This window comes from Emys orbicularis, chromosome 1 (assembly GCF_028017835.1).
Source record: "Emys orbicularis isolate rEmyOrb1 chromosome 1, rEmyOrb1.hap1, whole genome shotgun sequence".
NCBI lineage: Eukaryota > Metazoa > Chordata > Testudines > Emydidae > Emys > Emys orbicularis.
This window is the reverse complement of record NC_088683.1, coordinates 313,208,277-313,231,005: the sequence shown is the minus strand read 5'-3', so window position 1 is coordinate 313,231,005 and position 22,729 is coordinate 313,208,277. Positions and strand designations below refer to the sequence as shown.

Genomic DNA, 22,729 nt, shown 5'->3' with positions numbered 1-22,729 from the left:
AGCTGAAGTTGCGTAACTTAGATCGATCTCCCCCCATAGTGTAGAGAAGGCCTAACCCTTATCCCAGAGATCGGACGTTCTTCTTAACTCTCCCAGTGTTGAATCCTTGTACTTTTATTTGAGAGATAAAGGAGCTGCAGTTCAAGTAAGACAGGTCTATTTTTCTTGCTTGATATCAATACATATTCACATACATAAGACGTAGCTCCAATGAGAGCTAACTGATTACATCAAGAGGAGAACAGACCCCCTTTAGCTCTTATGCGTCCTCCAGTCAAGACAATTCTTTTTGTTAGTAGACTGAACCCTGAACTGCCCAATACATCAGAAGTTTTTCTAGGCACAAAGAGAAGCAAAAAAACAAACCAACCCACAGAATGGGATTTCTCAGTCTCTCATCCACAGCATTTAAATTGTAAAGATCAAGAAAAGGACTTTATTACAATTTGCAGAGAAGTCTGTTTTCACAGTACAGTAAACCCTCTTACAGTCAGATGGTTTGTGGATGTTGGAGTCTCTGGTTCTCCTCCATTTTGGGGGGTAAAAACTCTCGGTTATTTTTTTTGTTTGTTTGGTGGATTTGTACTTACACAGCCTATGAGGGAGAGGCTAAAAGACAGGGGCAAATCCTCAGCTGATGTAAATTGTTAGCTCCTCTGACTTCAATGGAACTATAATAATTTACACCAGATGCTGAACTGCCCTCTTAGTGTTTACCTTTGGGCATGTCTACACTACAAAATTAAGTCACCCTAAGTGATGTTAATGTACAGCCACCGCAGTAATTAAATTGCATTTGCATGTCCACACTACGCTCGTGTCAGCGGTGCACAACCTCACCAGGACCGCTTGTACCGATTGAATTGTCAGTGCGGGGCATTGTGGAAAGGCTTCTGAAAGGCAGCAACAGTTGATGTAAGCAATGCAGTGTCTACACTGACACTGCATCAACCTAACTACATTGACCAAAGCGCTACGCCTCTCATGGAGGTAGAGTTATTAAGTCTGTGTAGTGGGCGAGTTACATTAAAAAGTAGCTCCTACCAACAGGCACTTACAGAGTTAGGTCAACATAAGCTGCCTTATGCTGACTAACTCTGTAGTGTAGACCAGGGCTAAGTGTATACATTTTTACGAAAGACACTGGTCTGAGTTGTTTAGCCCAGTATTTCCGGATGTTTCACCCATCCTGCTACATACTTGTTCAGAGCAGCAGCAAAGTGGATCTTGTTTTAGGAAAGTAGCCCGACCCTTCCAAGGTACTGTGGAGTAGCAAAATCCAGCAGTTTCACCCCAGCTAAGCAACAAGCATTTGGACATTGGCAAACCACCGAGTTATCTTGCATAGTTTTTTCAGCAGAAAAAATTTCAGTCATCATTAAGGCTGCGTGTCCGTCACGGAGGTCACGGATACTGGTACTTTCAGTGATCTCCGTGATTTCGCCCAGCAGCAACAATAGTTTGGATGTGGGAGGGGGCTCAGGGCTGGGGTGCGATGCTTACCTTGGGGGGGGGGGATCCCCAGAAGTGGCCGGGATGTCCCTGCAGCTCCTAGGCAGAGGAGCCAGGGGGCTGTGCGCACTGCCCCTGCCTGCAGGCACCACCCCCGCATCTCCCATTGGCTGAGGTTCCTGGCCAACAGGAGCTACAGAGCCGGCGCTCGTGGGGGAGTGAAGGGGGGCAGCACACGGCGCCCCTCTGGCCTTCCCTCCCCTCCCCCTAGGAGCTGCAGGGACATGCTGGACGCTTCATGGAGCTGGGTAGGGAGCCTGCCAGCCCCGCCAACCCTCTCCCCTCCCCCAAGCACCAGCAGGGATCCCAGGCTGCACGCTCGTGCCCTCCCCCGGCCCAAGTTTTAGTTAGGGGTATATAGTACAAGTCATGGACAAGTCACGGGCTGTGAATTTTTGTTTACTGCCCATGACCTGTCCATGACTTTTACTAAAAATACCCATGACTTAAGTGTAGCCTTAGTCATATAATATGGAACAGGTGTAATGACCCACCTTTGAAAGGTTTTCCAGTGGGAGGATAAAATCAGCAGCCAGCTACCATGAGAGAAAACAGGATGGCTTGCAAAAGAATTAACATTTACATTGGAAAATATTCTTTTAGCCAAGTCTTTATCATGTTAGAAAATATACATTAAAATGGGCTGCTTAGAGGAGAAGCAGATACTTGGCAGCATGTCCAATAAAGCAAGAGTGGGGTCATTTTAAAAAGGAGAATATGAGGATTGGCAAACCTATACATATAGAGTAAATAATGCAAGACACAGAATTTTCAGGAAGCTGGACCAACCCTGGCGCGCGCACACCCCTACTCACTCACCCTTTACTAGGACAACTGATGATGGCTGAAGAACTAATTATATTCACCCGTTAAAAAAAAAAAAAAAAAAAAAAGGTTACCTACTGCAGGCAAGGGGCAAGAGTAGGTGTTTGCAGAGCTGTACTAGCACACTTAGCACTACAGCACTTGACAGCCACAGCCTGCCATGTGCTTTACAAAGGGGTGTGTGTATCATTACACTCCAGTTTACAGTGGGGGGATGATGCACACAGAGGGGCAAGTCACTTCATCAAGGCCACATGGAAGACCTAGCTTGTGCCACTGACTTGCTGATTACCAGTTGTGTGTTCAAGTCCCCAGATCATGGTGCCTACCTTGATAGTGGCCCCATATGAAAGGTCTGGCAGTACCTGCTGCAGTCTTTCCACTTTTAGTTTCTTCAAAGCATGGCCACAATAATTTATTTATAAACGAAACATTCAAGGAATCCAGAAAGCAAGGACCTTCCAGATGGGACCCCTGTGGAAGGAGGACAATTTTCCCACCTATGAACCTTGACAATATCCCTTTAAAAAGGTCATTTGGGCCAGGGTGGGTTTTTTAATCATTTTTATTTTTAAAAAGAAACTGCCAAACGCGACAGCAGGACAATGGGTGTGAGTCAGCAACATTATTTCTGGACCACATACACGATTAATAAAAAACCATCAGCAATTTTAAAATAAATATGAATAACGGGGTGGGGAGCAGGAATGGGAAAGTTAAAATTCTCTCCAGTGAAAGAGACGGACGTAAATGCTGACATGATGCTTCATGAGGAAGAAATGGGCTTGTTTGGGCCCGACCAAGCCTGTTTAGACACCCTTTTATACAACTCCACAGTTCTACAAGCTGCTGTCAATTTAATTTGAATCAGCCTTTGTGGCCTCAGCAAATTCAAACTGGTCTGGACACTCCTTGTTAATGCTCTGGGCTGGAAAACTATTTCAGCTATTGTAAGATTAGTTGCTAAGCAACCCAGCCCCTTGATTTTGCAACCTGTGTGGCAAGGGAAGAGACAGAAGGAACTGAATTTCATTTTATGCAACAATAAAATATCATCTCAAGGTGGTATTTGCTAGAACAAGTAGACGGAAGAGCCCTTTTCGGAAGGGTGCAATAGTTCCACAGATCCTTTACGAAGCAGTAAGCAAAGGTGCAAGGTCTTGCTCAAAGTTGCTCCACTGAAGAGGCTGTTAGCAAAAACATCACAAATAAATAGGTACTCTCTCTGGGGAACTCTGATAGCTTTGTACAATGTGTTGAGATTGGAAATTTTTTTTTTTTTACAAGCCCAGACACAAAACAAAGAACCCTTCCACACAAAGCAACAAGTATACCAACGTAATGAAATATAAAAACTAAATTGCACTGCACACAGATTTTCCAGATAAACTCAAAATAACTGAACATAGCCAGATCGTACAAACCGTTAGTTAAAAAAATACCTTCTCGGATATTTTGAGAACAAAGTTGAAATAGAGTCTTCGTGCAAATGTTCACCCCTTGATCTAGCCGATGACTTGAAAAATCATCACAGAGGTGTTAGCTCCTTCCTTATCTGCCATATACACACAGCGTTTATCTTCTGCAATACGATTAGGGTTAGGAAATCTGTTTCTTCAGTAAATACCACCTTTTAAGTTCCACTGACGTATCATCAAGACACTACTGGTGTCATATCCCACAACTGTTAAAAATAATAAGAATGCATGTAATATCATAGGGGAAAGCATTGTGTTCTTCTGTTAAAGAAAAGCATTAGGTTTGAAAACATTTGACATCATTTTAACTCATTTAAACAACAGAGCCTTCATTATGAGAAGGAAACAAACATAAAACATAAAACCAAGAACACAGCACCTTTGCTTACATGCCTGATGAGCACTACGAGCTATAGTCCTTTCCTTTTGTCAAGATAAGCTACATCTAGATAGCTAACCTCTATTTTCCTAGTGTTGATGCACCCACGGTTTCAGTGTAAGAATTATTTTTAAGTTGCACAGGTGACAAAATCTATCTTCCGTCACTATTACAGAAAACAGTCAAGGCAAATGGGTAGTGTATAGAAGACTGAATTTGTACAATGATTTTTTTGTGCTATGAGAACTTTAAAGTGTATTTTTAAATGAAATTTGAGACATTTACTTAAGACAAAAACATTCCACCCTAGCAATCTACTGAGGTTGTACACCACTTCCACTTATTAGCACTTAACATATTTTCAGTTTTTCAGGCACAAGGATACAGAACAATTCCTTCAATTCTTTAGCTGTTTTGATTTTTTTAAATTTTTATTTATTTATTTATTTATTTTTAAGAAGTTACTGTTTTATTTCCCCCCATTTCTGCCACCTCAGAGCTCCACATATGAAGCTCAGTGAAGTGATTGGGTTTATGAATTTCTTGCTCGTGGATGGGCAGTGACCTGAAATCAGGACTGGCCAAGATAAAAGACAAGTTACCTTTTCCGTAACTGGTGTTCTTCGAGATGTAATGGACATGAGCAACTCATGTTAGTTGTGTGTGCTCACCACATGCACTGGTGCCGTAAGCTTTTCCCTCAGTGGTATCCATAGGGGACCGGCTCTGGCACCCCCTGGAGTGGTGCACGTATGCCGTGGTATAAGGGGCGCCGCCGGCTCCTCCCACCCCCTCAGTTCCTTCTTGCCGGAAACTCCAACAGTGGGGAAGGAGGGCGGGTCATGGAATGGACATGAGCAACACATCTCGATGAACACCAGTTACAGAAAAGGTAACTGTCTTTTCTTCGAGTGCTTGCTCATGTCCATTTCATGTTAGGTGACTACCAAGCAGTACCAATGGAGGCAGGTAGGAGTTCATGGACATGCAGCTTGTAACACAGCTCTGCCAAACCCAGCGTCATCTCTGGCCTGCTAGGTGATGGCATAGGGTGCTGTGAACGTGTGAACTGAAGACCACATCGCGGTTCTGCAAATGTCCTGAATGAGGACATGCGCCAGGAAGGCCCAGGAGGACACTTGCACGCTCATCGAGTGGGCCCTCACCAGAGGCGGCGGTTGGACCTGCGGCACCTCGTAACAGGTCTGGATGCATGAGTGACCGGGGTCCAAGTGGGGGCCAGCTGTGGACACTCAATTAGGGTGAACTGCAAAGAACGGGGTAGACAATCCCCATAAAGCTGGTGGATATTCCAATACTTAGATTCACCATAAAACATTCAGCATAAAACAGCTTCTTTATTACCTTACTGGTTACTCAGAAGTCCAAACAACACAGTTCCCTTAAAGTGATCCAGCCTCAGACCTCCACCCAGGTACCCAAGTCAAATATGATGATTTCTGAAAATCTTATTTCATAATATAAAAGAAAAGGTTCTACCAATCCCAAAGGATCAGACACATTACCTCCCAGGTTACGGGAATATTCCAGATCTTACCCAAATACACGCTTACAGCCAATTCTTATTAACTAAACTAAAATTTAGTAAAAAACAAAGAGAGAGTATGGTTAAAAGATCAATATACATACAGACATGAGTTTAGTTCTTAAGATTCAGATTCACAGCAGAGATGGTTAGCTTTGTGGTTGCAAATAGTCTCTTATAACCTATGGTTATAATCCAATGTTTATATTTTAGGGCGATCCAGTTAGAACTGGGATCTCAGTCTTTACGGCTCAAGCTTCTCCTGTATGAAGCCTCAAGCAGATCGGAGATGACAGAATCAGGACCCAATGGTCTTTTATACAGTTTTTTAGCATCCACTTGACCATGCAGTCCTGGGTAAACAATAGGCTTTTGATGTAACCTTCTGTTTTCTAACTACCACCAGTAATTAGTTACACAAATTAACATAGGGCAATTTATCCATTAGGCAGTCTATCACAAACTTCAAAGAGACATATAGACAATAACATTTCACCCAAGAGTCATCTAAATGTTAATATTCCCTTTTGATCTCTGAATTAATAGTTATAGTGACAGGAACTGTCTGTTTACACGGGTAGCATCCAAGATGCACACAATTATGCCCAAATAAATTTGTTAGTCTCTAAGGTGCCACAAGTACTCCTCGTTCTTTTTATTACTTCACAGGTTTGCATTTCAAAGTTCTAGCCTATTTACTATGAAGGGCCTTAATTACCATTCGCATACCTTTCTAGCATGACTTTAAAAGTCGGCTTTGAGTCATCCAGCCTGCAAGCTGTTTAACCCCTTCTGGCCACGAGTTTATATTCTGTATAAGATTCGTTTCAAGAATATAACAGTGGTAGAAATAATGGCTTGCATAATTATATTTTAATCAGACGTCACAATGAGGTAATCCAGTTGGAGGTCCTCTGAGAGGACACCAGAAGGCCCTTCATCCTGTCCACTGTCGCGATGAAGAGCTGCATCGACCTCCGAAAGGGCTTGATATGCTCCAGGTAAAACACCAAGGCATGGCGGACATCCAGGGCGTGTAGCCGCCTTGCCTCATTGGTCTTGTGCGGCTTAGGACAGAACACCGGGAGGAGGATGTCTTGGTTGATATGGAAGAAAGACATCACCTTTGGCAGGAAGGTCAGATGGGGTCGCAACTGCAGCTTGTCTTTGTAGAAGACCATGTAAGGTGGTTCTGAGGTTAGGGCTTTAATCTCCGACACTCATCAAGCCGACGTCACTGCCACAAGGAAGGCGACTTTCCACGATAGGTGGGAAAGGGAACAAGAGCCCAAGGGTTCAAATAGCAGACCCGTGAGTCTGGAGAGAACAAGATTGACGTCCCATTGCGGGACAGGATTCCTAATGAGAGGGAAGAGCCTTTCGAGGCCTTTCAGGAACCTGGTGGACATCTCGTGTGAGAACACCGATCTACCCTGGATCGGCAGATGAAAAGCTGAGATGGCAGCTAGATGAACCTTAATAGAAGAGAGGGCCAAGCCCTGATTCTTCAGGAGGAGCAGGTATTCCAAGATTGACTGCAGAGAAGAGCGTGTTGAGGAGATGCTACGCTCAGATGCCCAGTGGGAGAACCTCGTCCACTTCGCCAGGTAAGTCGCTCTAGTGGAGGGTTTTCTATTTCCCCAAAGGACCTGCTGCACCTCCCTGGAGCAGGCTCACTCCTCCGGGTTCAACCATGCAGCATCCATGCCGTGAGGTGGAGGGAGGAGAGGTTGGGGTGCAGGAGGCGACCGTGGTCTTGCAAGAGAAGATCCAGGAGGTTAGGCAGCGGCCCCAGGGGTGGGGGAGCGGGGGAGCTACTACCAGATCCAACAGCGTACCAAACTAATGCTGGCGCGGCCACGCTGGGGCGATGATGACTCGAGCCTTGTCCCTCTTGATCTCTGACAGGGCTCTGCTGACGAGCGGGATGGGTGGGAACACGTACATCAGGACCCCCGACCAGGATAGGAGAAAGGCACCTGGGAAAGCAAGGCCAAGGCCCTGCAGGGAGCAAAATTGATGACATTTCCTGTTCTGTCTGGTGGTGAACTGGTCCACTCGGGGAGTTCTCCACCTCTGGAAGAGCATCTGGACCTCTTCTGAGTGGAGCAACCACTCGTGGTGAGAAAAGGACCTGCTGAGACGATCTGGCAGCGTGTTCCTGATGCCAGGAAGGTGATAGGCCTCGAGGTTGATCACATGCTGGATGTAGAAATGCCATAGGTGGAGTTCCTTTTAACAGAGGCTGATGAGCATGCTCCCCCAGAGCATGCCTGTTGATGTAAAACATCGAGGCCGTATTTTCCATCAGCACTTGAACCACTCGGCCAGTTAACTGCAGGAGAAAAAACCCAGCAGGCTAGGCGAACTTCCCTGAGTTCTTTGACATTTATATGCAACATCATCTCCTCTGTGGACCACGTACCTTGTGTCCACATCGTGCCAAGGTGCGCTCCACAGCTGAGGTCCGAGGCATCCAATATCAGCGACACCAAAGGATGCGGGCTGTTGAACTGATACCAGTCAGCTCTGGGGAACCAGGGCGCAGTATCTAGCCTGTCTGACTCATGAAAGACCTGCACCCCACCCCCCGACTCTGCTTGAACCAAAACCAATCAGAGAAAAGGCTTGCAGAGAGCAGTGAAAGGCGTTAGGAAACACACCTAGACCCCTCCTGACAAGGGTGACAAGATTAAGACATCTCCATTTGCATACAGAATGGAGAGCAGAGACAACTCCCCTAGCCTCATCTGCATGAAAGATGGGACAGGGATTAGCATACAGAATGAAGAACAGAGAACCGCACTGAACTCTGGGACCAGAAAAAGCAGGGAAGCACTGCATCATGGGAATCTCTGCTCCAGATGTTAATGAATGTATGCCTGCCCACACCCAGCTCAGCAGTTATCAGACCAATTCTAGTAATGAATCCTTGACTGATATCCAAAATACTGAAGGAGCCTAGTTGCATTGTGAGCTCCCTGGAAGAAACCACCACCCATAGCCAACAGTGATCAACTCCTATTGTCTAGCCTAAAGAAAAACCCTTGAGTCATCAGTTTACCCATAAACAAATCTAGTGTTCTCCCTTGAACCATTGTTGTTTCTCTACAAAAACCCCTACCTATGTTCAAGTAAGTGTTCTGATGCTTAGATCCAAACTATGCATCAGTTCCACTGGGACTCCATCTTCTCCTGACTGATTGTGCTGGTGGCTCTGCCTGTCTCCAGCACTCAGGACCCTGAGCTACCACCATCACCTGGGAACTCCGACCAGTTCAAGCCTCATGGAGTGGGTGAGATCCCCCCTCTTTCTCGGTTTTCCTTTCTACCTTAGGTATTAACCTTTAATAATGTATGTTATGTTGGTTTAGCCCTCCTGTGTGGTTATCACTATTATTCAATAAGTAACTTTTATGGTTAAGCTGGTTGCTTCTCTCTCTCTGAACTTTACTCTTTTGTGTTTTTAGCTTCCCCCATTTACTCTGCAGCAATGCTTCTTTTACCTAAGCTAAAGATCCCTGCAGCGCCCAAAATACTGTGGGGTTTGCTCATCAAGTAGGTTACTACCAGTACAATTGTGATGTGGGAGTGGGGATAGGGCCATGCTGAATCTGGGACACATAAGGGTGGCAGCTTGAAAGTGCTGCTTCATCCAGCCCAGTGAGTCCAGGGATGTATAAGGGGGTCAGCTTGAAAGTGCTGATTGACCCGGTCCGCTCAGACTTGGTGTGTGTGTGTGTGTGTGTGTGTGTGTGTGTGTGTGTGTGTGTGTGTGTGTGTGTGTGTGTGTGTGTGTGTGTGTGTGTGTGTGTGTGTGTGTGTGTGTGTGTGTGTGTGTGTGTGTGTGTGTGTGTCCCCAGCCCTAGGGAACCTAGGTCTTTCAGGATAGCTCCACTGGGAGGAGACTTGCAGAAGTAGAGTGCCATATGAAAACACACGTGACACAAGCAGTATATTGAAAGAATTACAGAACACCTCCCCCCCCCCCCAGAAGAGTAACCTGAATAAATGAACATACCCCAAAGTAATGGGCAAATCTGGTAATAGAACGGGATCCATCCAGGACTGTTCTGGGGTTAGTCCACCACTGCAACGCGATGAGTACCTCCAATGGACTGGGCATAGACCATAGCCAGCCATTGCTGGAGGGGTCGCATCTGGAGGATCACATGCGGACGACGTACATGCACGTTGCCATGTGGCCCAGCAGCCGTAGGCAGACCCTGGCCGTCGTGAGAGAGAATGCAGAGACTCCGGCGATGAGTCTGTCGTGTGGCAGACACGCCTTCACCCTGGTGGAGTCAAGGACTGCCCCGATAAACTCTATTCTTTGTACAGGGACTAATGTTAATTTTTCCTTGTTTATCAACAGGCCCAGTCTCCTGCATGTGTTCAGCAGCATCGCGATGGTGTCCTGGACCTGGAGTTACCCTTGACCAGCCAGTCATCGAAGTACGGGTAGATAAAGATACCCCAACACTTGAGATAAGCCACCACCACCGACATACATTTTGTAAACACCCTTGATGCCGTTGCCAGGCCGAAGAGGAGTACTGCGAACTGGTAGTGCACTGTGTCCTTGAAAGAGCACTACATGAAAGTACACATCCTTCAAGTCGAGGGCGGCTACCAGTCTCCCAGATCCAGGGAGGGGATGATGGAGGCCAGGGAGACCATGTGGAACCTTAATTTCTTGAGATACTTGCGGAGGGTCTCGCAGGTCCAGGATGGGCCTTAGACCCCCCTGGGCCTTCGGGATCATAAAGTAGCAGGAGTAGAACCCTTTGCCCCTGAGGTCTAGGGGGGACTTCTTCCACAGCCCCTGCCTGTAGCAGGACTTGCACCTCCTTATGCAGTAGACTCTCGTGAGAGGGGTCCCTGAAGAGGGATGGGAGGGAGGGAGAAAACTTGGAGGGTATAGCCTTGCGCCACAGTATTGAGACCCAACGGTCCAAAGTTATAGACGCCCAGGCTGGGAGGAAAAAAGAAAGGCGGTTGGAGAACCAAAGGGGGGCAGGATCCAGGACAGTGGCTGGAATGTCACCCTCCAGCGCACCCTCAAAATGCCAGCTTCGACCCCTGCTGGAAGCAGGAAGAGCTGGCCTGTGTCGAGGTAGAGGGCTGCTAGCCCTGACGGCATTTGTAGCCCTTGTCCTTCTTCTGGAAGGGCTCTTGGCCAGGCTGACTGCGGCCTAACCCGCTTCCTCTGCTGCCCTAGGGTGTATAGGCCCAGGGTCTAAAGCGTAGTGCGCGACTCCTTCAGCCTGTGTAGCTTATCGTCTGTTTTCTCCGCAAACAGAGCTTGACCATCTAAGGGGAGGTCCTGGATGGACTGTTGGACCTCCACCAACAAGCCTGAGGACTGCAGCCACGCCGCCCTCCTCATCGTTATGGCTGAAGCCATGGTCCATGCCGCAGAATCAGCCGCATCCGAGACTGCCTGCAGTGCCGCCCTCACCACTCCCTGCCCCTCTTCCAGGATGGCCTGGAACTCTTTTCTGGGGTCCTCCGGGAGGGAATCGGCAAATTTGGCCATCAATTGCCAAATATTAAAATCATAGCGGCCCAATAGGGCCTGATGATTCGCCACCCTCAGCTATAGGCTTGACGACGAATAAACCTTTCTCCCAAAAAGATCCAATTTCTTCGCCTCTTTATTTTTGGGAGTAGCCCCCAGTTGTCCATGGCTCTCCTGTTTGTTGACTGCAGACACTACTAATGAGTTTGGGGCAGGGTGGGTATAAAGATATTCATACCCTCTTGCAGGCACACAGTACTTGCGCGCCGCACACTTGGAAATAGGGGGTAGTTATGAGGGGGTCTGCCAGAGGGCCGTGGTAATTTTTGCCACCCCTTCATGTACTGGCAGCGTGACTCTAGGTGGGGCTGCCGAGCTGAGAAGGTTGAATAGGGTGTCCGAGGGCTCCTCTAGCTCCTCTGTCTCTAGCCCCAAGTTCGAGGCTACCCTCCTCAAAAGCTCCTGATGAGCCTTGGCGTCGTCCTGGGGGACTGTAGGCGGGGGTCCAATGATGGCCTCATCAGGGGATGAGGAAGAGGATGCAGGTACAGCAGGAGTCACGGCCTCTATGCCCTGCTCGGCATGGCCTTCTTCCCCAGTCTGTTGCACCTAAAGGGTCCCATGCCCAGGGGCCTCCGTCTCAGGTGGGCGGGAGACCATGGCAGAGGGTGACGGAGACTCGCGACACCGATTTATGGCCTTGGGGTGGCTACGTGAACCCGCATGGGTTCCAAGGGTGCCATGGCATGGGCCATTGACCCTGGGGCCACAATAGTGCTGGCAGTGCCAATGGAGGACCTTGGCCCACCTGCAGGGGTTCTTAGTCTGACTCCGAACCTGGGGATGGAGGGCCATGTTCCAGAGACTGGGACTGCATCAATACGGGCGTCTTGGTCCCAGATGCATCCACTGCCATGCTCCGAATGGGATCTGTATGTGGGCAACGATCCACTGCATCGAGATCCTGGTGACCGGCGTCAGAGTTCGGTGGATCCGCAATGGTACCCTGGCGATCCACGCCAAATGTTTCCCGACCGGTGCCAGTCCATAGAGCGGGAGCAAGAGTGTGACCGACACCACGATGACGAGCGTCAACACTGGTACAATGACCTCTGACTATAGGCTGGTGACTGGTACCGAGAGTCCCGACAGAGGCTTCCGCTGAAGCGGCGTCGATCCAAAGGCGAGTGACGCTCCTGGTACCAGGGTCACGGGGATGAACTTGCCTCAGTAGGCCTACGCCATACCATCGGCAACCAATGCTCAGAGCCCACAGAGCGATGGCTCGAGTCCAGAGACTGGCACCAAAGGCTCCAATTGGTAGGTAGCCCTACGTCCGAGGTGTGGTGGCTCTGCGCAGGCGAGCACCGGTGGGACACTCCCTGAGGTGGAGAGCAATGCCGCACTGACGGGAACTGAGGTGCTGATCCAAAGGCAAGTTTACCCCTTGACTTGGGAGCTACTGTCGCCTGTGCGGACGGCACCGGGAGGGACAAGATATCCTGCGCCACCTGCAGGGCCTCCTGGGTTGATGGCATTGCCAGGTACCGGACTCCCGTGCCACTATCCGGAGTGGCCAATGCATCCCGTGATGGGCTAACCCGCACAACCGAAGCTGGGGCCTGACTCTCACTTGGAGGCGATGAGCCACCCTTCGTGGGTCTAGGCTCGCCTCCTGCCCTCTCCTTGCCCTTGTGATCAGGAGAACGACTTCTCCCGGTCTTCCTCTTTTTACTGGGTCATGCCAGGGAGGTGGATTGTCATCTGACGACAGTACCCGCAGGGCGCTCTGCACCGATGGCGTGATGCTAGGTGCGGAATCCAATCTCGGCTGCTCCAGTGTCGGTGTCAGCGCCGACTCCATAAGGAGTACGTACAATAGAAAGGTTCGCAACGAACAGTTCTACAGAAGGAAAGGTTTGCCAAAGCAAAGGAACATTCCAGTGCCATCACTGGCGGTAAGAAGGAACTAAGGTTGGAGGGTGCCAGTGGCGCCCCTTATACTGCAGCAAACACGCGCCACTCCAGGGGGCACCAGAGCCCGTCGCCTATGGATACCACTGAGGGAAAAACTTCCGGCACCAGTGCATGTGACGAGCATACACACCTAACATGGAATGAACATGAACAAGCATTCAAAGAAGAAACTGGCATTTCAGATTAGCATTGCACATTTTTTTCTTACCAACTCCCTTGTTAGTACTAATACTACAATAGATAGCATATGTTTGAAATAATAGCATCCTTACTCAGATGGAAAGTTGCAAAGGAACTTACTGACTTAGGTGTAAACTTAGTCAGTTAAAACAGTGTCCCAGCCAGCCTGGTGGATACCACACGCAGAATGACCAGTTTAATCTGAAACAGGTCTTCTGACCCTCTGCCATGCTGGCAGCAAGACAAGACCAGACACTTATGAGAGAGGAGAATGTGTTGCATCAGCATAATTTTCTGATCGACAGGGTGACATTCAAGAGAATTTTGTACCAACTCCCTGGTGGAACAATTCCATTGTAGAGGGCACCTGCTTGTGAAAGGAAGGAGCAACTCCCAATGGAAGGACATTGATGATCACTACTGGGTAGAAAATCTCTGAATGGCTGTGAAAAATACCTGGTGAGAAACAGCAGTGTATGATAAAATTCTCTAGACCACGAGTCTGTTATTGGCAGGAAAGGGAGACTTAGACCTGAAACCATGTGGGAGGAGGAAGGGACATGGAAAAAGACACAAAATGAACTAAAGCAGTCTTCTTAGTCTTACCTTAATAATCTTGTCTGTCCCGGAAGTCAATAACCATCCCCTGGTTGCGTCAAAGTGTACATGGACAATGTTGTGCTTACTGTCATGGAAAGTAGCTGTGGGTGCACGTCTAAAGAAAGATCAAAAATCAAGAATCAAGGAGACAGCGACTGCAGTATTACCCTGAACTATTCAGAGGAGGAAATAAGAATTTGAACACTAAAGTAAGTAATTGATTTTCTTCAGTGACTCAACTTAATGATTGAACGAGAGGAGATGGCTTCATGGTCTCTCTAGGGCTATGCCTACACAGCACACCACTAGTGGCAGCATGTAGCTACATGCTGCAGTGAAAAGTGGGCTGCTCCCATGCTGCGGTGTGAAGCTACATGTGTCAGTGAAAGGCTCTGGCAGAGGGGAGTTGCTGCTGCTACTGGAGCCTTTCCCTGCTTCCTCCCTCTGCCAGAGCCTTTCCTTGCTGCCAGAGTCTTCCATGCGATAGGGAAGCAGCGGGATGCTACACTGCTACTTTTAGTGGTGTAGAGGGGGTAGGCACTGCTTGGGAGTGTAGAGAGCTGTGGAGGGGACATACCCACAGGGTTCAGGCGTCTTTACTCATCTAAGCAATGCCTCCCCATCTACACTGCTATTTATACTTGTGCTAGGGATGTGTGCAGTATAAACATAAGGACCGTGCAGTTTAGACACACCCTATGAAGGATGACCTGTAGTTCCCTGGAACCACAGATTTTCCTTCAGAGATAGAAAAAATCGAATTTCCCGGGCAGTTACTGTGCAGGAATCTTTCAGATGAGATATTGAAAACGTAAGTGTACCTGCTTTCGTGTGGACAATGAAGATACCAGGGCACTTTTGATCTTTCCTTGACCAATATTGCATTGCACTGTGCATCTCCCCAGGGGTGTCCGAGTTTTAGTAAACCACAGAAGATAGAACTGAAACACACCTTATGAGATCATCCAGTACATCTCCACTGTCCAGGCAAGATGGTTCCCTACAGCACCTTTTCCAGTGTTTCGTTCAGCCTAGTTTTAAATGTCCCAAACAATGGGGTTTCCAGCACTTATTTAAAAAGACTATTCTATAGCCTAATGGATTCCATTTTCAGGAAGCTTTTCTTTTTAGTTAGCCTAAAGATGTTTCTTTTAATTTCATCCCACTGCACCTAATTATACCCTGCTTTACCACATTAAATAAAACAGACACCACTAAAAAGTCAGTTTCCTACAATTAATACAGTTATGTGGTATGCCAGGTAAATGCTAATTTAAAAAAAGTTATCAGCACTAACTAGCCTCTTCCTTTGGTGTATTTGTAGATGGTTGTCTTTCCCACAGCCACTTAGCTGTCACTCAGCCAAATGGGACAGGCACTGACTGAAGGGAAAGTGAGTGGGCCTTGGTGAAGAAGTATGGTGCTATGACAGAAGCCCATCCTGCTGTCCCTGGTTTTAAGGCCCCAGGCTGAAATCTCTGAAGCAGGGTGGGCTTCATCTCTCAAGAGACAGCCCAGTATTGCAAGATGTCATTGAGAGGTTCACAGAGATGGTCATGTTAGGCAGGGAAATGCAGTCCATTATGGTGGCCAACTTTGTAAGTACGTCTGTGGCAAGGCAGGCTGGGAGATGTAGTTCACAGTCTCTCTCCCCACAGGGGGATTTGTGACAAGGCAAAATGTGAAAACAGCTCCCCTTTCATATTCAGGAAGAGCATATCAGGAAAGAAACCGGTAGGAAGAAACAAGGGCTGTTTAAAATCCACTGCTGGAGGATTCTTCTACTTTGCACCACCTCTTTAGAAATGACTCTTCATATTCCAGTTTTTGCTAACTGTGTCCAACTACGTACTGCAGCCTTGGTAAAAGCCACAGTTTTAGCTTCAGGCAAAATAAATCCTTTATTTTGCATAAAAATCCCTCTCTCTCCACACTCCATTTCTGGGGGCATCCCCAGATACAAGACAGATGTGTACCACAAGTCCTGGTATTCCAAACAGCAAGACACTGTACCAAGTTACACACAAGAAAGAGAAATTAGGAGCTAATAAAATGAATTCCTCTGGCCGCCAGAACGTTTTTGTTGCTCTTTCCTAAACTCCTTCCAAACTGTCTCTCTCTTTCTAGTAATGAGGTACGCAGAACTGAACACAGCAACTGAGTCACAAGAACACTATAGTCATATAAAGGAGGATACTAATTCCCGTCTCTACATAGACCTATGGAGACTGATGGCCTGACCTGTTAAAGGAGAAAGCACTTTATACAGCTGTGTGACACTCCCATCTGGTTGACTCTGAGCAGAGTGCAGTATACAGGAGTACAGCTTGAGGAGTTCTGTAACTCATTAAGCCTCCTCTGAGGCAACTGGGCTCATAGTTCAGACTCACTCCTCATCCGTTATCGATTCGTGACAGCTATCGCAGACTCTCACTTCAAACTCAAATCCCATCAGTGGTATGGAGGAGCGCTTAGAGCTGCATTTGCCACACACTGCTTTCCCACACTTCCGGCAGTGATGCTGAAAAAGGCAAGCCAAAAAAGGATTGGTCAGAATGGAAAAAGCAAAGCACAGCTGTGATCTCCTCTTAACTTCACCCATTCGCCTCAGCAGAACTCACCTGGGGCCACAGCAAGTTCTCTGAACCCCCATTCAGGGCAGAAGGAGAAAAAGCTGAATAGTAGGAAAAAACTAGTCTCAATTTTGCATTTCATTACCTTTCACTAATAACTACATCCAGCTAAGCATTTGGGGTAAGCCAGCTAACGATGGCCAAATGGGGGCAGTGTGGCCTAGTTGACCGAGCACTGAACTGGGACTCAAGAGCTGGGTTCTGTTCCCGGCTCTGCCTCCGGCCGCTGGGTGACCTTGGCCAAATTGCTTCTTCTATACCCATTTCACAGATGGGGAAGTGAGGGACAGGGATACTGACCTTTCTAGAGCACTTTGAGAGTGGTGGATGAAAAGAGCTACATGAGAGCTAGTTATATTATTATGCGGTGAATTTAGATCACAGCTATTTTACTTACTTACGTCTGTATCACTAGCTCGAGTAAAGATCTTTGAAACCTTTTCTCAGCCTGGTATTTTGATCAGGCAAAAATCCTCTGACTGGATATTCTCTTTTGTGTGGGGGGAAGGGTATTCTCATTACCGTGTGGGCGAATCAACGTGTGCAAGCCACATTAGTGTTACGAGAATTGCCTGTGTATCATTAGGAGACCACTATCCTTTTATCAGTATTGTACAATTACATTCAGGACACTGGGCGAATCCTTCTGCCTCCTCAAATATGATCTGAGATACGAACACACATGTAAACATACATTCCTGACAGGCAGCTCAATGTGGTCCCTTTTGCCACTTTTTCAGTCTCAACAAAAGGACCAGGAATACATACCTTCAAGCAAAGCGAAACAGAGTAGGATCTCACACACTGAGCTGGGCTCTGGGATCATGTATTAGGATTATAGGGGACAGCGAGTTTCCCCTCCCTGCTGGCTTTGTAACACTGGTTACTGTTGGAGGGCCAGATAACATCTCAGTGTTAAACTGAATGCCTGACATCGCCCATGTAAACACTGTCCATCTAAAATCAAGTGAGCAGATTCTCCTCAGCTTTTTACAATCCTTCCTAATAAAACAGGCCTGGAAATGCCTTTGGCAATGTGACAGTTGCTACCTAACACTGTCCATTTTTCTCACACTGCAAACTGTAGACCAGTGTTGCTAATAACTCTGGGCAGTTGGAACAGCAATTATGGACATTTGCCTTGGAAGGGAAAGCAATGACCTTTTTAGTACACTATTATACTGGTTCCATTAGAATCTTCAGAAGTGAGCTTTGGGCCACGTTTGTTTGTACAGAATATTCCTGTTGAGATTAAATGTGATTCACGTAGCTAAACCCACATGCAACTCAAAATTTACCCAAGCCAATTTACAGTGTGCATTTTCTATAGAAATGGATTGCAAAAAGTGCTTCGGTTTGTGAGGGCCAAGATATTCACCCATCACCAGGCCTTTGCCTACCCACTCCCCCTCTCTTGGCATGAGGGTAGCTAAATGCTTTTAATCACCAAGCAGCCAACGGAAAAGTTAAACAAGTTCCTATACATCTGAAAAATGTTAAAATATTTCATTGAACTATCGGGTATATTGTTCTCTTAAATTACTTCATCAATACAAAACAGAACAAACCTGTCTAAGGCCTATTTTCTTACTGTCCCACATCTGTTTGAAATTCCAGAAGAAAGGCTGGTCACACTTTTGACAAGAGTCACTGTCCAACCACTCCGGTGTCTGTAACACATAAAAGGGTTATGATAAATAGGCAGAAAAGCTTCAGGTAGGAATCCAATAGCAGAACAAGCAGTGTGGCTTCTGTTGCAATAATTAAACAGTGTTATGCTGAACTTGTCTAGAAAAACAGTTTTTCAGCTGAAGGTTGTATAAAACACCAAAGCGTTCCCCGGGATTTATTTTGCTGTGTTCTGAAAGTTCACACAGGAGGAACGTTTCTCACCATAAAGTAGGATTCTATTCTGAAAGAAAGGCCAACATTTGACAGAAACATGGATGCTTAAAATCAGACGCCTGAAATGAATGGTGTGATCCTGAGCACTCGCAACTGGCTCCACTGAGCGTTGCAGGTACTCAGCACTACTAAGACTCAGGCCTGGGCCCCTGCAACTCTCCCTGGACCCACTTGTGGGGCGGTCAGCACTACTTAGAACCAGGTCATTCATTTTTAGGTGCCTAAACACCCAATGTTTGAAAATTTTGCTCCATCTTTTTAATTGTAATTGGCTTTTCTGAACCTCCTGCTGTCAGACTGTTGTGCTTCAGGTCTCATGTGTGGGGATGGCAGGCAGATCCTGAACAAGCCTGAACAAAAAGAAAGTCGGCTCTATCGTGCTTTTACATTTATATACTAAGCTAGTGTTTATTTTTAGTAAAATCTTGTATTTTCTAAGGCAGTTTGACCTAATGCTGTGCTTGTCATGCTGTGAGCGAAGTGGGTAAGAATTACTTCTGGGGGAATTCTGCGTCATTGCGCAAGGCAGAATTTTGTAGAGATTAATGTTGTGTGCGCAGAATTTCCTTCCCCCCCCCAGAAATGGACTGCAGAGATGTTGGCCCCCACTAGGGGCCACTGGACCCGGCACAGCTCAGCTCGCAAATAGAAGACAAGGCCAGGGGGAGAGGGAGTGGACGTGGACTGGAGGGTTGCCTGCAGCTGCAGTTCCCAGCATACCCTGAAGGAAGAAGACCGTATGCAGGAAACTCCATGCAAGCCCAGAATCCAGCATCAGGCTGTTTCTCCCTCTGGATCCCTGGGCTCTAGGAGGATAGGGGGTGTGAGTGTCTGAGCCGAGGGGGGCCCTATAGCTGGGCTCTGGGGGTAGGGGGTGAGAGTGTCTGGGTTGGGGGGACCCCTGCAGCTGGGCTCTGGGAGGAAAGGTTGTGAGTTTCTGGGCCGAAGAGCCCCCCGGCTGGGCTCTGTGGGGGAGGGGGTAGAGAAACAGGAACTGGGTTGTCATAGGGGTTTCTTTAACTCTATTCCTGAGGGATTTTTGTGTGTGTCTGTATTGTTAGACAGACAGAGTTGCTGACAGGTATTTTGAAATAAATTACCAAAATAATTGAAACTGACATGATTATGTAGTGTTATTTTGACAAATAAAATTTGCAGAATTTTTAATTTTTTGGTGCAGAATTCCCCCAGGAGTAAGGAATGGAGAAACCTCAGCAAAGGCTATCCTCAATAGCCTGTAACCCTCACCCAAGCCCCAATGTGAGGAGTGATGACAATGACTCAATTCTCTACTGGGGCCTGGTCCACACTAACCCCCCACTTCGGACTAAGGTACGCAAATTCAGCTACGTTAATAACGTAGCTGAATTCGAAGTACCTTAGTCCGAACTTACCGCGGGTCCAGACGCGGCAGGCAGGCTCCCCCGCCGATGCCGCGTACTCCTCTCGCCGAGCTGGAGTACCGGCATCGACGGCGAGCACTTCCGGGATCGATCCCAGAAGATCGATTGCCTGCTGCCGAACCAGGAAATAAGTGTAGACGTACCCTAGGAGGGGAAGTCTGGTAAACTAATGCTTCTCCTGACCCCGTTTTGCTATCATGCCCCCTGCTGGCAGCAGACAACAGGAAACAACTAAGTGATAGCAGCTGTATTGGCAGGGGCCTGAACTCTTCAGGTGAGCTCTCACCTCCTTGCCACTGGTCTGTCTTTGGGAAGCAGGGGCACTCCTCTCCAATGTGCAGCTTCCCCCCTTGTGTTTCCCTCCCTCTATCCTGTGTCTTTCTCCTGCATCACCACCAATAGGGCCCCTCCTTGAAGTTGCTGCTGCCTGCTGCATTCTCTCATCCACCCTCACCCCAACCTTTTGCAAGGTTGCTCTAATAGAAATACACATTAATCCACTTCACACCCATTCCTGACTACTGGGTGTAGAAGAGGATTGTTTAAAAAACTGCCTCATTAAGTACACACCCAATTAACAGGAATGGCTTCAGAAGATGCACTAGCTGCTTGGGTATCAAACATTAAGGATTAAAATGCACAACACTGTGGTTAAATAAGATTAGATTATGATGGAGTTTAGCAAAAGCAAAAAAGCAAGGTAAGGCTGATGAAATCCTTAAACTTAAGCCTTCACTCCAGCCCCTTACAATGGAACAAGTCCTAAAGGAACTGCAGCTTGCTTTGTTAGGTTATCTCAAAGGTGCAGGTGCTTTAGGGGTAAGTCCCCACTGCCTACTTTTCTAAAAGTAACCAAGTATTTAATTAGATGTGTGTTCTGAGAAAATAGGGCTTTCATCTCCTACGCACTGAAGCACAACATTTGAAAAAGGTAGATATTGATTGTGACAGTAACTGCTCAGTAGTAAAATGGAAACCACTTCTATCCTCTTTCAAATGTTCCTTTCTTATGGCCTTTTAAGATTGACAGATAAAATAATTTATAAGAATTAAAATATAAAATGGCTTAATTCCTCCCTTGTGCAATTCCAGAGACATGGTAGAAGTGCTAATATCAAAGTGAATACTACACACACATCAAGTGGAAAATCTAATCAGTGAAAAATGCCACCAAAGCAATAACCAGAAAATTTCAAGAAAAAAAGCACTTCAGAAAAGAGCCCAAGGCAAAATATTTTATACGAAAATCTTAAGGATTAGTGTTTTGGAGTCAATGTAGCAATATATATACTCCCTCCTGACAACAAGAACGAGCCAATATAGACATATCTGTTAACACCTGATGCTAAACACTCATTTAGCTAATTATATTTCTTACCCACTTTTCAACCAACTCACACACAATAAAGCAGTTTGTTTTATAACAAAGCACTTTTCAATTTTAAATCTTTGTAGTTGCCTTTGTAAAATATTAAGTAACATATTATTTCTGGATGTTAAAGTTACACCAAAAGGGAAAGGGCAGTTAGTTACCTGTGACTGGAGGCTCTTTGAGATGTGTGGTCCCTATCTGTATTCCACAGATGGGATATGCATGTGCACCATGTGCCAAAGTCTAATTTTTTTTGCAAGCAGTGTCCATTGGCCTCCTCATGCCACGGGCACAAAAGATGGTGCAGGCCGACACTTCTCCAGTTTCCCATTCTTACCACAGTTCAATCAATCAATCAGCTACAGAAGGAGCGGAGGATGGGTAGCGAATAGGGACCACACATGAAGAACCCACAGTTATAGGTAGGTAACCTCTTCTTCGAGTGATAGTCCCTATGTGTATTCCACATATAGCAGATTAACAAGTAGTAGTCAGACAGGCAATGGGTACCAAAGTGATAGTACAGCAATCTCAGGTGTCATTAGTAACAATAATGGTGAAAAAAATCCCAAAGAAGTGAGGGTTTTATGTGGGTTGTGCTCCTTTCAAGTGTAGTTCCACACTACAGAATGACTAAAAATGCCATCATGTAACTCATGTGGGTATCAGTTGTATGACCTTACTTTAGTGGCTATGGCCTTGTCTACACTCCAGAAATGGGCCAATTCAGCAGTTAAGTGTAGTTATACCCCATATGGTAGACAAGGACAAACTGAAGTTTGCAAGGATTGATTTATTCGGGGTTTACCCCAGTTACAAGGAAGTGCAAAACTTGAGCTCAATGAGTGCAAATCCTGCATGTCCTTGTCTACACCTAAGGTTCAGCACCGTTGCAGCTACAGAGACTACAGAACTGAGGCTACTCTCAAGCATACATAAAGCATAGAGTAAGTTTTTACTACTTTTTATGTTAGCCATAGAGAGCCAATACGTTATGCGTGTGCAAGGAGGATTCTATTCTCTTATGCATCAAAGCAATTGTTTATTAATTGCCAATCAGTTACACCTGTCCAAAACTATTAGCATTAGTGGGATTACACAGTTGTAACCCAGGGCCTAATTTAGTGATTTTTGGCAAAGGTAGAAAAAAAGAAAATGACTTAAATGGCAATCTGAGTTTCCAGAACCGGCTGTCTAAAAATCAAACATCCATCCTTTCACTTGTAAACTGACAGCCCTGGATACTAACAGATTTGAGTCACTAGGGTTTTTTCCCCCTGTCATTGTTAAAACATTAAATTAGGCCTTTGGTATAATCCCACTACCTCTAAATTTTGCACAAGTGTAACTGACTGAAATTTAAACAATCATTTTGATGCATAAGAGAACAGAAATCCT

The 22,729-nt window shown here is 46.5% G+C and overlaps 2 protein-coding genes across 4 annotated transcripts in view; one reads left to right on the top strand and one right to left on the bottom strand.

Moving 5' to 3' along the window:
• DHRS12 (dehydrogenase/reductase 12) overlaps positions 1-11,360 on the top strand; it is a 51,243-nt gene extending 39,883 nt beyond the window's left edge. Inside the window, exons 10-11 of one of the 2 annotated variants that reach the window (XM_065402860.1) lie at positions 10,116-10,306; positions 11,043-11,360. In XM_065402860.1, the coding sequence (XP_065258932.1) occupies positions 10,116-10,270 (155 nt within the window). In that variant the 3' untranslated portion in view covers positions 10,271-10,306; positions 11,043-11,360. The remainder of the gene's footprint in view (positions 1-10,115; positions 10,307-11,042) is intronic. The other variant, XM_065402874.1, reaches the window with a different exon arrangement.
• The window catches only part of WDFY2 (WD repeat and FYVE domain containing 2), a 163,334-nt gene that overhangs the window by 36,328 nt on the left and 104,277 nt on the right, over positions 1-22,729 (bottom strand). The window contains exons 9-12 of one of the 2 annotated variants that reach the window (XM_065402843.1): positions 18,220-18,321; positions 16,409-16,539; positions 14,025-14,133; positions 3,695-4,021 (exon numbers count right to left, since the gene is read on the bottom strand). In XM_065402843.1, coding sequence (XP_065258915.1) covers positions 3,992-4,021; positions 14,025-14,133; positions 16,409-16,539; positions 18,220-18,321 — 372 coding nt within the window. In that variant the 3' untranslated portion in view covers positions 3,695-3,991. Of the gene's footprint in view, positions 1-3,694; positions 4,022-14,024; positions 14,134-16,408; positions 16,540-18,219; positions 18,322-22,729 lie in introns of those variants that run through there. The other variant, XM_065402849.1, reaches the window with a different exon arrangement.